The 13,671-nt window shown below is 41.1% G+C and overlaps 1 protein-coding gene across 5 annotated transcripts in view; it reads left to right on the forward strand.

Annotated features, from left to right (window-relative positions):
- The window catches only part of txndc16 (thioredoxin domain containing 16), a 31,749-nt gene that overhangs the window by 13,270 nt on the left and 4,808 nt on the right, over positions 1-13,671 (forward strand). For all 5 annotated transcript variants that reach the window (XM_061785775.1, XM_061785792.1, XM_061785766.1 and 2 more), the window contains 10 exons: positions 344-513; positions 609-669; positions 1,303-1,438; positions 1,517-1,663; positions 4,796-4,855; positions 4,966-5,170; positions 7,850-7,986; positions 8,178-8,262; positions 9,507-9,648; positions 10,632-10,819. In XM_061785775.1, coding sequence (XP_061641759.1) covers positions 344-513; positions 609-669; positions 1,303-1,438; positions 1,517-1,663; positions 4,796-4,855; positions 4,966-5,170; positions 7,850-7,986; positions 8,178-8,262; positions 9,507-9,648; positions 10,632-10,819 — 1,331 coding nt within the window. The remainder of the gene's footprint in view (positions 1-343; positions 514-608; positions 670-1,302; positions 1,439-1,516; positions 1,664-4,795; positions 4,856-4,965; positions 5,171-7,849; positions 7,987-8,177; positions 8,263-9,506; positions 9,649-10,631; positions 10,820-13,671) is intronic.

Below are 13,671 nucleotides of genomic sequence, written 5' to 3' on the forward strand. Positions count from 1 at the left end.
TTTGCATGTTTTCCCCCGTGCCTGCGTGTGTTTTGTCTGGGTACTCCGGTTTCCTCCCACATCCCCAAAACATGCATGGTAGGTTAATTGATGACTCTAAATTGCCCATAGGTGTGAATGTGAGTATGAATTGTTGTTTGTTTATCTGTACCCTGAAATTGGCTGGCGACCAGTTCAGGGTGTACCCCACCTTTGGCCCATAGATAGCTGGGATAGGCTCCCGGACGCTCGCTACCCTAGTGAGGATAAGCGGTATGGAAAATTAAATAAAAAATAAAAATTCGCAAAATAAAATATTATTTTGCGGATTTTGTATCTTCTGCTGCTTTATTTGTGTCAACAGTCAGAAGTATATGAAGACCCCTCTGCTGTTCCAAGCCCGCAGTTTCCCTACCAACAGATCCCCCAGGTCTTTCTGTTCTCACATTCCGAAACGGAGCAACTAGATCGGGACACGGCTGACACTCTGGCCTGGAGGCTACGTGGCCTCGCCCTACTGACGCTAGTGCACAGGTAACATGCAATGTACTTGTACTTGATCTGTGGTCTTGTACATTTTTTTTAATGAATTGGTTCATTGGAGTGGATTTTTGTCTATATGTTATCAGGAAGAGTCCTATGGTGAAAACGCCTGTTGAATATAACGCTGCTTACAGGCTGCCAGACAAGGTTCGGTAATTGTTTACAAGAAATATTTCTATATACAGTGGTGCCCTGAGATACAAGTGACCCCGACTCAGGCGTTTTTTGAGACACGTTAAGACGATTTTTGCTTTCACTTGTAGCATAGATTTGTCATACAAGCGCTTTACGTAGCACTGAACTCACTTCATAACAAGCAGCATTCTGGCAGAGAGTAAACAATTCTTCAAAAAAGAGGCTTCAAGCTGTTTATTGCTACTCCCAGTTGAAGTTTACTGGAAAACTAAACTAAAAACGAGAATTACACGTGTATTTAAAACCACCACATAGCCTTGTCTTATTGAAGTCTATTTAGCTTAATACGAATGCTAACAAGGGAACCACAAGTATACAAACAATATAACAATAATCATAGGCATACAGTACATTATTATAGAGTGCTTTTTTTTTCTTATTAAAAAACATTTAAAAAACTGGAAGGCTGCAACTGATTAATGGCATTTTCATTCATTTCAATAGGGAAAGATGATTTGCAATACGAGTATTTTATGTTACGAGTGTGGTCCCAGAACAAAATGAAGTCATATTTCAAGGCATCACTGTATATTCAGCACCCTTTTTATTTACCTTGCTGGCTGTGTTATACTTCCTTCCTTATAGGGGTCTGAGGTTAAGTATTTAACCTTAGACAACCTGGATGAGCTCTTGGAGCTCTTCCTCTGTAATGAGGGAGATAAACTCCAAGATGAGGAGTTGGAGGAGGAAGAGTGCAATATTGAGGAAGATGTGTCTAATGGTAACATGGAGACATTCAGATAGATGAACAGAAGCCATGGAAGGAGGAGGCTGAGAGAGATATGTTTTTTTTCTCCAGGGGAGTTAGAAGACGAGATTGTGGCATCTGTCTATGTGAACCGAGGCCACGTGGTGCACATGGCCTCCATTACCCAACTGACGTCTGAGGACTTCGCCGACACAGTAGTTCAAAGTGGCCTCACGGTGGTGCTTTTCTACCTCAAATGTATGTATCTCTCTCCTGGTGCATTGTCCTTGAACACCGTTCACTTTATTTCATCCATCCATCCATTTTCTTTACCGCTTATCCTCACAAGGGTCGCAGGAGTGCTGGAGTAAGAGCAAGTGCAGACCCATGCCAAGGCTTGTCAAAACATTTGAAATGTTGTCCAGTGTATTACCAGATTAAATTTAACTGCCCTCTGATAAGACTCTTATGGCGTCTTATTAGCTATTAGAATCTTACTTTGAGTGAACAAATTTCAAATTGCCCTGAAAAAAAATTGTCAAAGAAAGTGTCTGAAAATGTTTAACAGGACTTCCCATCCATTTTCTGTACCGCTTATCCTCACTAGGGTCTCGGACGTGCTGGAGCCTATCCCAGCTGTCTTCGTGCGAGAGGCGGGCTACACCCTTAGCTGGTCGCCAGCCAATCGCTGGGCACATATAAACAAACAACCATTCACACTCACATTCACACCTGCGGGCAATTTAGAGTCTTCAATTAACCTACCATGCATGTTTTTGGAATGTGGGAGGAAACCAGAATTTATTTTTTTCTAGAAAAAAATAAATTCCCAAAAACTTTTAAGATAAACAATAGTATCAATGTTTTTTTCTGTGCTACTGAATGATATGATATCATAATATCAATATAATGATAATTCTTCATTGTGCTCTAATCATATTAGAGCATAATAAAGAATTGTACACATCCTACAAATTCAAACATATGAGCACAACTGTGAAATGTTCTCTCATTGACTAAATAAAAGTCAGGCTGCATTTCACAATAAGCTCAAGAAAAGAGAAAGTTATACGTGTTTAAATTAAGTGCCGAACTTCATTCATTCATCTTCCGTTCCTCTTATCCTCACTCGGGTCGCGGGCATGCTGGAGCCCATCCCAGCTATCTTCGGGCGAGAGGCGGGGTCTGAACTGGTCGCCAGCCAATCGCAGGGCACATATAAACAAACAACCATTCACACTCACATTCACACCTGCGGGCAATTTACAGTCTTCAATTAACCTACCATGCATGTTTTTGGAATGTGGGAGGAAACCAGAGTACCCAGAGAAAACCCACGCAGAACTCTGAGGCAGATGTGCTAACCAGTCGTCCACCATGCCGCCCTCGGACTTCCCATGTAAAATCTAAACAATCGCCAAATTTGGATGTAACCAAGTTTTCTTCTTAGAGCCGCAAAGATTTGTGATAGATTTGGGGGGGGGGGGGGGGTAAATGGTTGCCTATTAATATTTTATACAACTGTCACCTAAACAGACCATCATAAAAATCCATGTTGCTATATCAAAAACCATGAACAGGAAGTCCTTATATCTATTCATCCATCCATGCATTCATTAATTTTCTGTCACTCATCCTGTTCAGGGTCACAGGGAAGCTGGAGCCTATTCCAGCTAACTTTTGGGCGATAGGCAGACTACCATGGATTGGTCACTACGGTGGCCTGGAAGTGCAAAACAATATAACAAATTGTGAAACACTTTTACATTTCACAAAACAAATTAACAAAAGCTGAAACACTTTTACATTTCAGAAAACAAATTAACAAAAACCGAAACACTTTTACTTTTCAGAAAACATACTAACAAAAGCAGAAACACTATTACAAAAGACGAAACAAATTACAAAAGACAAAACACCCAGAAAGGGAACGTCCCATTACACATAGAAATCCCACGCCCTTTCTCGGCCGCTTCAACATGACTGGCTCTTGCATCGTGGGAAGGGTAATTTACGCAGATATAATGAGATGTCCATCCCAAATATATAAAAAAAAAAAAAAAAAGTTTGTAATGGTTAGGTTTAGGATTAGGGTTGGGGTTAAGGCAGTTTAGGATGAGTTAAGGTTTAGGATTATGGTGGTTAAGGCTGGCGCACACCGAGCACCGCTGCCAAACCTGACTGAATTATGGCGCAGTGTGCGTGGTTTGGGAACGGATTCCTTGAGCGGCCGATCGGTCGGCCACTGGTTTTGATGATTAAAAATTATAATCTCCGTTGCACGGCGTCTTCACGTCCCAGTTTACATTTAATCAAAATGCACGGTGAAAATACATTTCCGGGTTTGCGAGCCGTGCCTTAGCACAAGCCATATAAATAGTACGTAAAGCATCAAATGTTGTTTAACATCAATGCTAAACTATATTCATAATGTACAACCCCAATTCCAATGACGTGGGACGTTGTGTTAAACATAAATAAAAACAGAATACAATGATTTGCAAATCATGTTCAACCTATATTTAATTGAATACACTACAAAGACATGATATTTAATGTTCAAACTGATCAACTTGATTGTTTTTAGCAAATAATCATTAACTTGGAATTTTATGGCTGCAACACGTTCCAAAAAAGCTGGGACAGGTGGCAAAAAAGACTGAGAAAGTTGAGGAATGCTCATCAAACACCTGTTTGGAACGTCCCACAGGTGAACAGGCTAATTTGGGAACAGGTGGGTGCCATGATTGGGTATAAAAGGAGCAGCCCGGGGTATCCCCCCAGATCCCCCCTGCAGTGTTTTTTTTTTTTTTTTGGTTTTTTTTTTTGGTCACCTTTTTCATGCCTTTGGTGTTTGCATGTCTGTTAACTCTTAATCTATCTTTATATGGTTTAAGAAATGTGATCAAGAACAATATATTGTATATACAGCATCAAATGCCTATACAGGCTCGCTGTTCAGGGCGTCCATACCTACAATCGCTATTTGGGATGGACATCTTGTTACATCTGCGTAGCCTACCCTTCCCGTGATGCAGGAGCCCATCATGTTGAAGCGTGGGATTTCTAAGAATGTCTGTGAAATGGGACTTTCCCTTTCCAGGTGTCTCGTCTTTTGTAAAAGCGTTTCTGCTTTTGTTAATTTATTTTCCGATATGTCAAAGTGTTTCACAATTTGTTATATTGTTTTGCACTTCCAGGCCACCGTAGGTCACCATTCACCAGTCAATAACAGGGCGAAGATGAACATCAAACATTCTTATTCCCATGCACACCTCTAGTCACTGAGTGAGAATCAATTCCACATCGGTTGCACAAATACAGTATTGATTAAACCTATTAAAGCACTATGTAAATTGTATTAATTGTAGTTTATAATGTTACCACCAGGGGACGCCGTTTCAATGGCCTTCCTCAGGTCGTTTACAGAAGTGGCAGAGAGGCTTGCAGGTAATCACTAGCACTCAGCATGACGCGTTTTCTACTCTTAAATACATAAATGCAAGTGATCTTAGTTCTATGCCCATGCTGAAGCTTCTTTTTAACGCCACATGTTCTAGATGCTGACATTGCTGGTGTTACCATGAGCGCAGTGGATTGTGGAGAATGGACAGACCTCTGCGCTGCTCAGCCTGTCGGCTCTCTCCCAGTCTCATTCCAGCCCATCACTGCCTTTCCAAGTGTCCTGCTGCTCCGCCCTCTGGAGCCAATTCAGGAGTACAGGGGAATGTTGGGATGTGAGCCGCTGCATCGCTTCATTTTGCTGTGAGAGGCTAATGTATTACTTTCCTTAAACTGTATGTTGGATGAAAGGGAACGGTGAAACGATGGTTAAGGGACTTTGGCTTGCAGCCTTCCACTAAAAAAGAGATACTATAATGCAGGAAAACGTTTGGACACCCCTGCTCTAATGCCACATTTGACATAATTAGCAGTTACTGAGGAACTATACAAATGTTACCTCAGGGGCTGTGAGCAGTTTGTGGGATGAAAACACGAATGAGTGAATAATGCATTGGCATGCTTTTGTCGCTGATTACACCTTTGAAGCTACTGTGTTGTCCCATAGTATTATGGTTTTTAATTGACAAATGTCTGGACTGAGAAAAGCATCGTAGATGAACTTCCCATTTTGTTCTGGGATGAATTGTAATCATTAACATACTTAATAACAATAATGACAAACATTACAGTGAATAGGCTTTAAATTTTCTTTTCAAATCACATGGTTCTATCGAGTTATAGAAACCCATTAATTAAATTTTAAATTTAAGGGCTACATGCAATATAAATGAGGGAAGACATGTTTTAGACAAATGGCATTAGTGTGAATTGTCAGTGTTTATGTAATAAACCTAAAAAGACCTTGCATTTACCATTTATTCTGTTCAGGATGACAGGGTAGCAGGAGTGTATCTCAGCAAAACTAGGGTGGGAAGTGGGATACACCCTGGACTGATCACCTGTTAATCCCAAGACCGACACAAATAGGCAGGCAACCATTCACATTCACAATCTTCACTGAACCTAAAATGCATGGTTTTGGACTGTGCGAAGACGCTAGATCACCTGAAGAGAACTCACACATGCGCAAAGAGAACAGCTCTACATACACAGAAAGGTATGATCTTAGATTCAAACCCAGGACCTTCTTGCTCTTAAGGCAGAGCTGTCCCCTCGTGGGCCATTATGAAGTCATTATATTATTATGTGCAGTATACTCAATTTCCCCAGCAATTTGTCGCTATATATATTTTTTTAACAACAGATGGAATTTGAAATCATAAGTCATGCACAATAGTGACAACCAAATATTTAAGTACAGTGGTGCCTTGAGATACAAGCATAGATCATTTTACACTTGAGACTATGTAAGTCCTAGGATGCACATGTGATGGAAATAATGAGTCCCAGCCCTGGAACAATGAGTCCCTGCAATTTATTATCACAGAATACAATTGCAGTAATCCTCCGCTACATTGCTGTTCTTGCTTCATGGTCCCGTTATATTGCAGATTTTTATTACAGTTGTTACTCTTTAATCTTTATTTTTTTATACTGTTTGTACAATAATTTTGTGTTCTCCTTTGCTCTCGCTCTCTATCAATATATTGTGTGTTTACGCCTGACACGATGGCATTTTTTTTTAGAAAAAAATAAATTCCCCAAAACTTTTAAGATAATCGATGTTTTTTCTGTGCTACTGAATGATATGATATCATAATATCAATATAATGATAATTCTTCATTGTGCTCTAATCATATTAGAGCATAATAAAGAATTGTACACATCCTACAAATTCAAACATATGAGCACAACTGTGAAATGTTCTCTCATTGACTAAATAAAAGTCAGGCTGCATTTCACAATAAGCTCAAGAAAAGAGAAAGTTATACGTGTTTAAATTAAGTGCCGAACTTCATTCATTCATCTTCCGTTCCGATTATCCTCACTCGGGTCGCGGGCGTGCTGGAGCCCATCCCAGCTATCTTCGGGCGAGAGGCGGGGTACCCTGAACTGGACGCCAGCCAATCGCAGGGCACATATTAACAAACAACCATTCGCACTCACATTCACACCTATGGGCAATTCAGAGTAATCAATTAACCTACTGTGCATGTTTTTGGTATGTGGGAGGAAACCGGAGTACCCGAAGTAAAGCCACGCAGACACTGGGAGAACATGCAAACTCCACACAGGCGAGGCCGGGATTTGAACCCAGGTCCTCAGAACTATGAAGCAGACACGCTAACTAGATGTGCTAACCAATCATCCACCGTGCTGCCCAGTGCCGAACTTAAGAAAGATAAAGTTTCCCCTTTTCTGTTTGGCATCTCGATACAACACTGAAGTGTCAAACAATTTTACGTATTTTGAGTTGACAAATCTTAACTGAACCATTTTAGAGGTTATGTTTTTTCAAAACCTTTGTTTTTGTTCATAATGGCGTTTCACATATTATATGATCTTTTAATCAGAGTTCCCATTGGGAACTTCCCGCTGAGAAATACAAACAAAAATGACTCTGCCCATTCCATTTGAAGTGCCATTTGTTCGAAATTTTTCTGATCTTTCGCCGTCTTTAACTCAATATTATGAGGTGAGCATTGTGTAAACATACAAAGATAGACAAGTTGGTGGAGGGGTTTTTGGTTTGACAGAAAACAGTGGTGCCGTTCCGACATTGGGAATAGTGCCCGCTCACTACCTGCACCATGCGATTGATGCAGGTCAAACTTGATGTTATTTAATGTTTGTGACCAAGGATGTAAGGAAAGAAATGTGATGATGTTTCTGAGGGCGTATGACAGAACCCCTATAAAATAATGTTTTCAATTTGCAGTATTGAAGTGGTGAGCCCCAAAATGATAAACGTTTCGCTGCGCCGCAAATCCTTGGCGGCAACCCTTTTTTTGTCTGTATGTCCATTGTCCTTCATCCAGGAGCCGCCCGGCGTCCCCCCAGCTACTGTCTACTCACCAGGAAGTGACATCATTCCTTCATGGAGCGCCTCATCCTGAGCTAACGGGCTATTACCCTGACAGAGTAGTTGGACTATTTAGGACGCACACACATTCAGGTAATAAAGTAATTGTCTGTGTCATCTGTATAGATAACCAGGAACTCAGATAGTGCAAATAAAATGATCCTTTAAAAAAATAAATCAAAAAGTTTAAACCATGTCATGATGTATGACTGTAATGTGTGATAGTAAAAGATTGATTATGAGCTCGTGGGATGCATTGGCCATGTGTCTGGTTGTTTTGGCAGGTGTGCCAGTGTTTAATGAAGCAGCAAAGTCATTGCGAGGGAAGGTGCTGAGCGCCATGCTGACAGATGTGTTGGCACAGGAATGGTACGCGCTATGAATTGTTCCTCCTGTTCAAGGTTGTACCAGGGCATTGAATTCCACTGCTGCTTTTTCTTCAAGTTCACTGTAAAATAAATACAGTATCTTCAAGAATATCTTTTATTTTCAATGCAAAATCATTACTGTTCATTCTTAATAAGAGCTATTGCTCTATTATGCTTATATATTATGGACTAGGTTTTATTAAAACCGACTATTTGTATGTCACTGCTTGCAGTACCCGAAGGTATCTAAAGTAAGTATACCCCTCTTTTCTTGGGAAAACACTGAAGAAAGGGCACTTTGTTGCAATGCAAAGTTGTCAGTGTACAGCTTGTAGAACATTGTAAATTTACTGTCCCCTCAAAGTAACCTGTAAACCGATAGCAACAAAGGTGAGTGCACCCCTAAGTGAAAATGTCCTAATTTTGCCCAAAGTGTCAATAATTTGTGTAGCCCCAATTATTTTCCTGCACTGCCTGAACTCTCTTGGGTATCGACTTCACCAGAGTTTCACAGGTTGCCACTGGAATCCCCTTCCACTCGTCCATGATGGCATCATAGAGCTGGTGAAACATTTGAAATCTTGTGCTTCTCCACAGAGGAGGATGAGGATGCTGCACACATGCTGCTTTTCAGCATCATTGGAGACATACTTGGTCAGTCCATCACCTTTAACCTCAGCTTCTTTAGCAAAGCTTTGGTCATTGTGGAGATGTGTTTGGGGTTTTTATCATGTTGGAGTACTGTGGTCGACCATAGCGAGCACTGTTCTGAGTAGAACCTGTCCTGTTAAACTCTGCTGCATGGTCTTGGCCACCATACTGCAGCTCAATTTTAGGGTGTTGGCAGTCTTCTTATAGCTTAGGCCATCTTTATGTAGCGCAACAATTCTTTATTTCAGATCCTCAAAGAGGTCTTTGCCATTAAGTGCCCTATTGAAATGACAGTGACCAGTATGAGAGAGCAATAACACCGAATTTAACACACCTTGTAACACTAACCAGTCACATGCCAACATGGAGAGAAAATGGCTAATTGGCCCAATTTCGACATTTTCGAGTAGGGTTGTAGTCACTTTTGTTGCAAGTGGTTTAGACATTAGAAGGGACAGTTAATTTGAATACATTGTAATTTATCGGTCAGTATCTCACAAAAGGTGTGTACTCACTTGTGAGCTACTGTACATGGTATTTGTGTGTGCGTGTGTGTGTGTCTGTGTATGTGTGCGATCCATGTGTGCTTTGCAGGGCTGCCGATCTCTCTGTCAACCTTCCTGCAGTATTAGTGTTTCCTTCTTGGAGGGGACACTCCCGGCCCTCTGTGTTGTCCCTGTTCGTCTCCGTGGATAACTTGGTCTCCCATATTGAAGCAGCACTGCTGCATCCTTTGGTAATTTTTATTTTAAACTTTGTGAACCTCAATCAAATCTCAGTTGAAGCTCTATGGGAGTGAAGCGGTAATACCGTAATAAATAATAGCCTCAGAAAATAGTCTCATCAGAGCCCTAACAGATCTGAGACTAAGTTGCCTTTTTTTTCTCAACATAGCAAATTGAATATTGGTGCTATTGGAGCCGCTGTAGCACTGTCTGTAGAACTGGAATTTTCCTGTCACTGTTCTGCCAAGGTTGAACGATTTTCTGGTTTCAGAAGTAGTATCAGATCTGTAAGAACGGCAAGACACAAACTGTGAAAGGGTCTTCTACAATACCGGGACCATTTTGTCTTATGTATGAACTACTTGTCAGCGCGGTTTTATACGGAACAGCAATCAAGAAAAGAAGGCAGAAAAATCACAGCTTTAACAAGCTGTGTAAAAGGGCTGAATAAATGATAACCATGCAAACATGCTAAATACATTTTTAGAAGTGAGTTAGATTCAGGCGGCACCGTGGCCGTCTGGTTAGAGCGTCCTCACAGTTCTGAGGACCGGGGTTCAATCCCTGGCCCTGCGTGTGTGGAGTTTGCATGTTCTCCCCGTGCCTGCGTGGGTTTTCTCCGGGCACTCCGGTTTCCTCCCACATCCCAAAAACATGCATGGTAGGTTAATTGACAACTCTAAATTGCCCGTAGGTGTGAATGTTAGTGCGGATGGTTGTTTGTTTGTATGTGCCCTGCGATTGGCTGGCAACCAGTTCAGGGTGTAGCCCGCCTCCTGCCCGATGATAGCTGGGATAGGCTCCAGCGCTCCCGCGACCCTTGTGAGGATAAGCGGCTCAGATAATGGATGGATGAATGGAGTTAGACTCAAGATGAGGTCCAGGCCACAGATACCAACACCATGTGTGGATACAAGGTCATGATAACATGAATAATTTAATTGAATATTTGCTTCTCCCACATTCATGTTTTTTCCCTCTGTTGTATTGTCAGCCTGAGTTGACAGTGGAAAACCTGCCATCCTTCCTCAGCCTGGGAAAAGCCCTTCTCCTGCTGTTTGTTGGAGAAGAGGAGGACGAGATTGGACTGAGGCAGAACAAGGTGCTGCTGGAGGAAATGAGAGACATGTTGGAATTGGGAGGCGAGAGGATGGAGCGCTACTTGACCTGCTGGATCCACCTGTATGCAGCATTTCCATTATACATAACATGATTATATATTTACATACACTTTGTTAAGTGTGTTTGTTAGTGTATGTGCGTATTGGCCCTTAAATATGGAGCTTTGAAATCTGTGATGGTCCACTGGCTTATAAAATTATAATAATAATATTATACACTGGCTTAAATTTTGTACCTGAAGATTAGATGCGAATGTAGTAAACTCAATGTTAAAATACAACTGCCCCCCTCCCCAACCCGCGCCCTTCGGCCCATAACGGTCGCCCATATCAAAAACCGCCCCCGTGTGTGCATGAAGATTTACTGCTCAAAAATACTTTAAACTGACTTGACCTTGTCAGAACAATCTGCAAATGTAATATAGTATTGGCTTACTCCAAATCTACAGTTCATTGCTCTCACACATTATTGTGTCTATTAACATTCACATTACTACAAATATTTAGGTGATTAGGGGACTAACTGACGCAAAACAAGGGGAAATCCTCTGATAGCAAGATGACATGTTTTAACAATGACGTTACTGTCAAAACATGGCAGTTTGGTATCAGAGGATGTCCCAGCATGCTTAGCGCATACATGCAAATCAGTCGCCGTTCGGCGTTTTGAACTCAAAATAGGCCATTTACGTGAATTGTATAGATCTGATGAATTTTTCCGGGGGGGTCGCTGTCGTCACAGGCTGTTTCGTACTCCTTGAATGCTGGCAACTAGATCCATTCCACACATCCACCATCGACACACAGATGTAATTTCTGAATATTACTCCGCGGCGGACTAATGTGCAAGGCCGTCGGCCTGAGGTGCCGCCTGTGCGCTCGGAACCTGCTCTGGATAAGTCACAGGAGTTGATGAGACCAAAAAAAAAAAAAAAAACTTCCGCTGCTTCTGCTGTTAAGAATTAACGGTACTTTTACTCTGTTACAATGATCTAAATGTTGCTGGCTACTTTTATTTATCAATTATTGCTTATTTATTAACTATTTTGTGCACGAGGCTACGACTTTGACTTCCGCATTGGGCGCTGTTTGCTCCAATCCAATTTAAACGGTAGTGCCCTGTAAGCCTACCAATCAATCAAACGGCACAAGAAAGTCACATGATCTCACACGTCTTCTATTGGGCTTCCCAGGCATAGGTATTAACACTACATAAGCCAGTCCGGCTGATCGACGTGCCTACGTGGCCACCATGTTGGGAAGGTCGTCGTTACCATTGAAGGCAACGGCGCGTGACTCGTGTTTACATTTAGATGAACAAAAACATCAGGGAAAAAAAAAAATCTGAAGTTACTCACTATTTACTCAATACTTGAGTCATTATTTCACTGTGTACTTTTTACTCTTACTCAGGTAATTTTTTGGAGGACTAATTTTTACTTTTACTTGAGTCACATTATTGTCAAGTAACAGTACTCTTACTTGAGGACAATGTTTGGCTACTCTCCCCACCTATGCAGCGGACATCCTCTGTTGCTACTCTTACGTTTAAGGAACATTTTTGCTCATCAGATCAGCAAGTGTCATATTTGTTGCACTGGTCTTTTGTATTTTCGCATTGAGGTGCTGCGGGTCGTGGCCCTGGTTGTGGTCCCAGCGGAACCGGGAAGCACACGTAACATCAGCAACAACAGCTTATCCGCTAGTACATCTTGTATTAATTAGGAAACGCGCCTACAATTATGTAATTAGTTTACGGATATTAATGTTAAATGTATGAACTAAGAATGAACTAACTTCAAATTCAGAAATGGCCAATAAAAACTGAAAAATATTGTACTTAATATTTTCCTGGAGGATACATTTGGGATTAGCCTTTGAAGTTGGTAATAGTGAAAAATGAAGTGAATCAGACAAGGATTTTAGTCAATTATTTTCCAGAATGAGAGTGCTTAAAGAGGAGGATGCAATTCATGTGGCACATCTTGAAGCAGGCATCTGGTACAGGTGGAGATGGGCCTGGCTCAAGTTGGAGGCCAAAGCAAAAAAGCAAAGAAATGAGGCAAATTTAATTTTAATCTTAAATTTGAACTTGAGCGGTGTCAATACATTTTTTTCTGCATGAAGAAATTTTTTTTTATTTTGCCTTATTGTACTCTTCAGTCTTCCAGATTGCTTAATTTATGTTAAAATAAAAAATAATCTCTGCGGTGGCCCAGGGGATCCACCCAGACCCCCTACAACGTTCCCCCAAACTCCACCTTTTTTCATGCCTTTGGTTTTTGCATGTCTTTTAGCGTCATTGTAAATAGTTTTTAAAATGCTGTTTTATGTCAGTTAGTCCCCTAATCTCCTAAATAGTTGTAATAATGTGAAGGTAATAGACCTTATGTGTGTTTATCCCCTCCTCTGCATCTTGTTGTGTCTCAACTATTTATTTTTTATTTATGTTGCAGCAGGAGTAAAAGTGCCAACCAGTCACATGACCTGTCAAGTTTTCACTATGTTGTGCAAGCCTGCTCATGTGTCAATGTGCACGTGGAAGGTGGAAAGTATTTTTTTAAAGCTGCAGTGTCAAAGCCAAACACTACCATGCTTCACAGCCATAATTTTACACACATTATTTTGGAGTACATAGATTTTAGTATTTTTAATGTAAGCCTCTGTAGAATGTGAAATAATAGTATTGTAATATTAGAACTGTTTTTCTTTTCTAAAATATATATCTAGTAATTTACCTCATTTCATTGTGAAATCATTTTTGAACTATAACTATCCATCCATCCATTTTCAACACCGCTTATCCTGGTTAGGGTCGCAGAGCGCTGGTGCCTATCCCAGCTGACTTTGGGTGAAAGGCGGACTACACCCTGAACTGGTTGCCAGTCAGTCGCAGGGCACATATAGACACGG

Source organism: Phyllopteryx taeniolatus, chromosome 1, assembly GCF_024500385.1.
Source record: "Phyllopteryx taeniolatus isolate TA_2022b chromosome 1, UOR_Ptae_1.2, whole genome shotgun sequence".
NCBI lineage: Eukaryota > Metazoa > Chordata > Actinopteri > Syngnathiformes > Syngnathidae > Phyllopteryx > Phyllopteryx taeniolatus.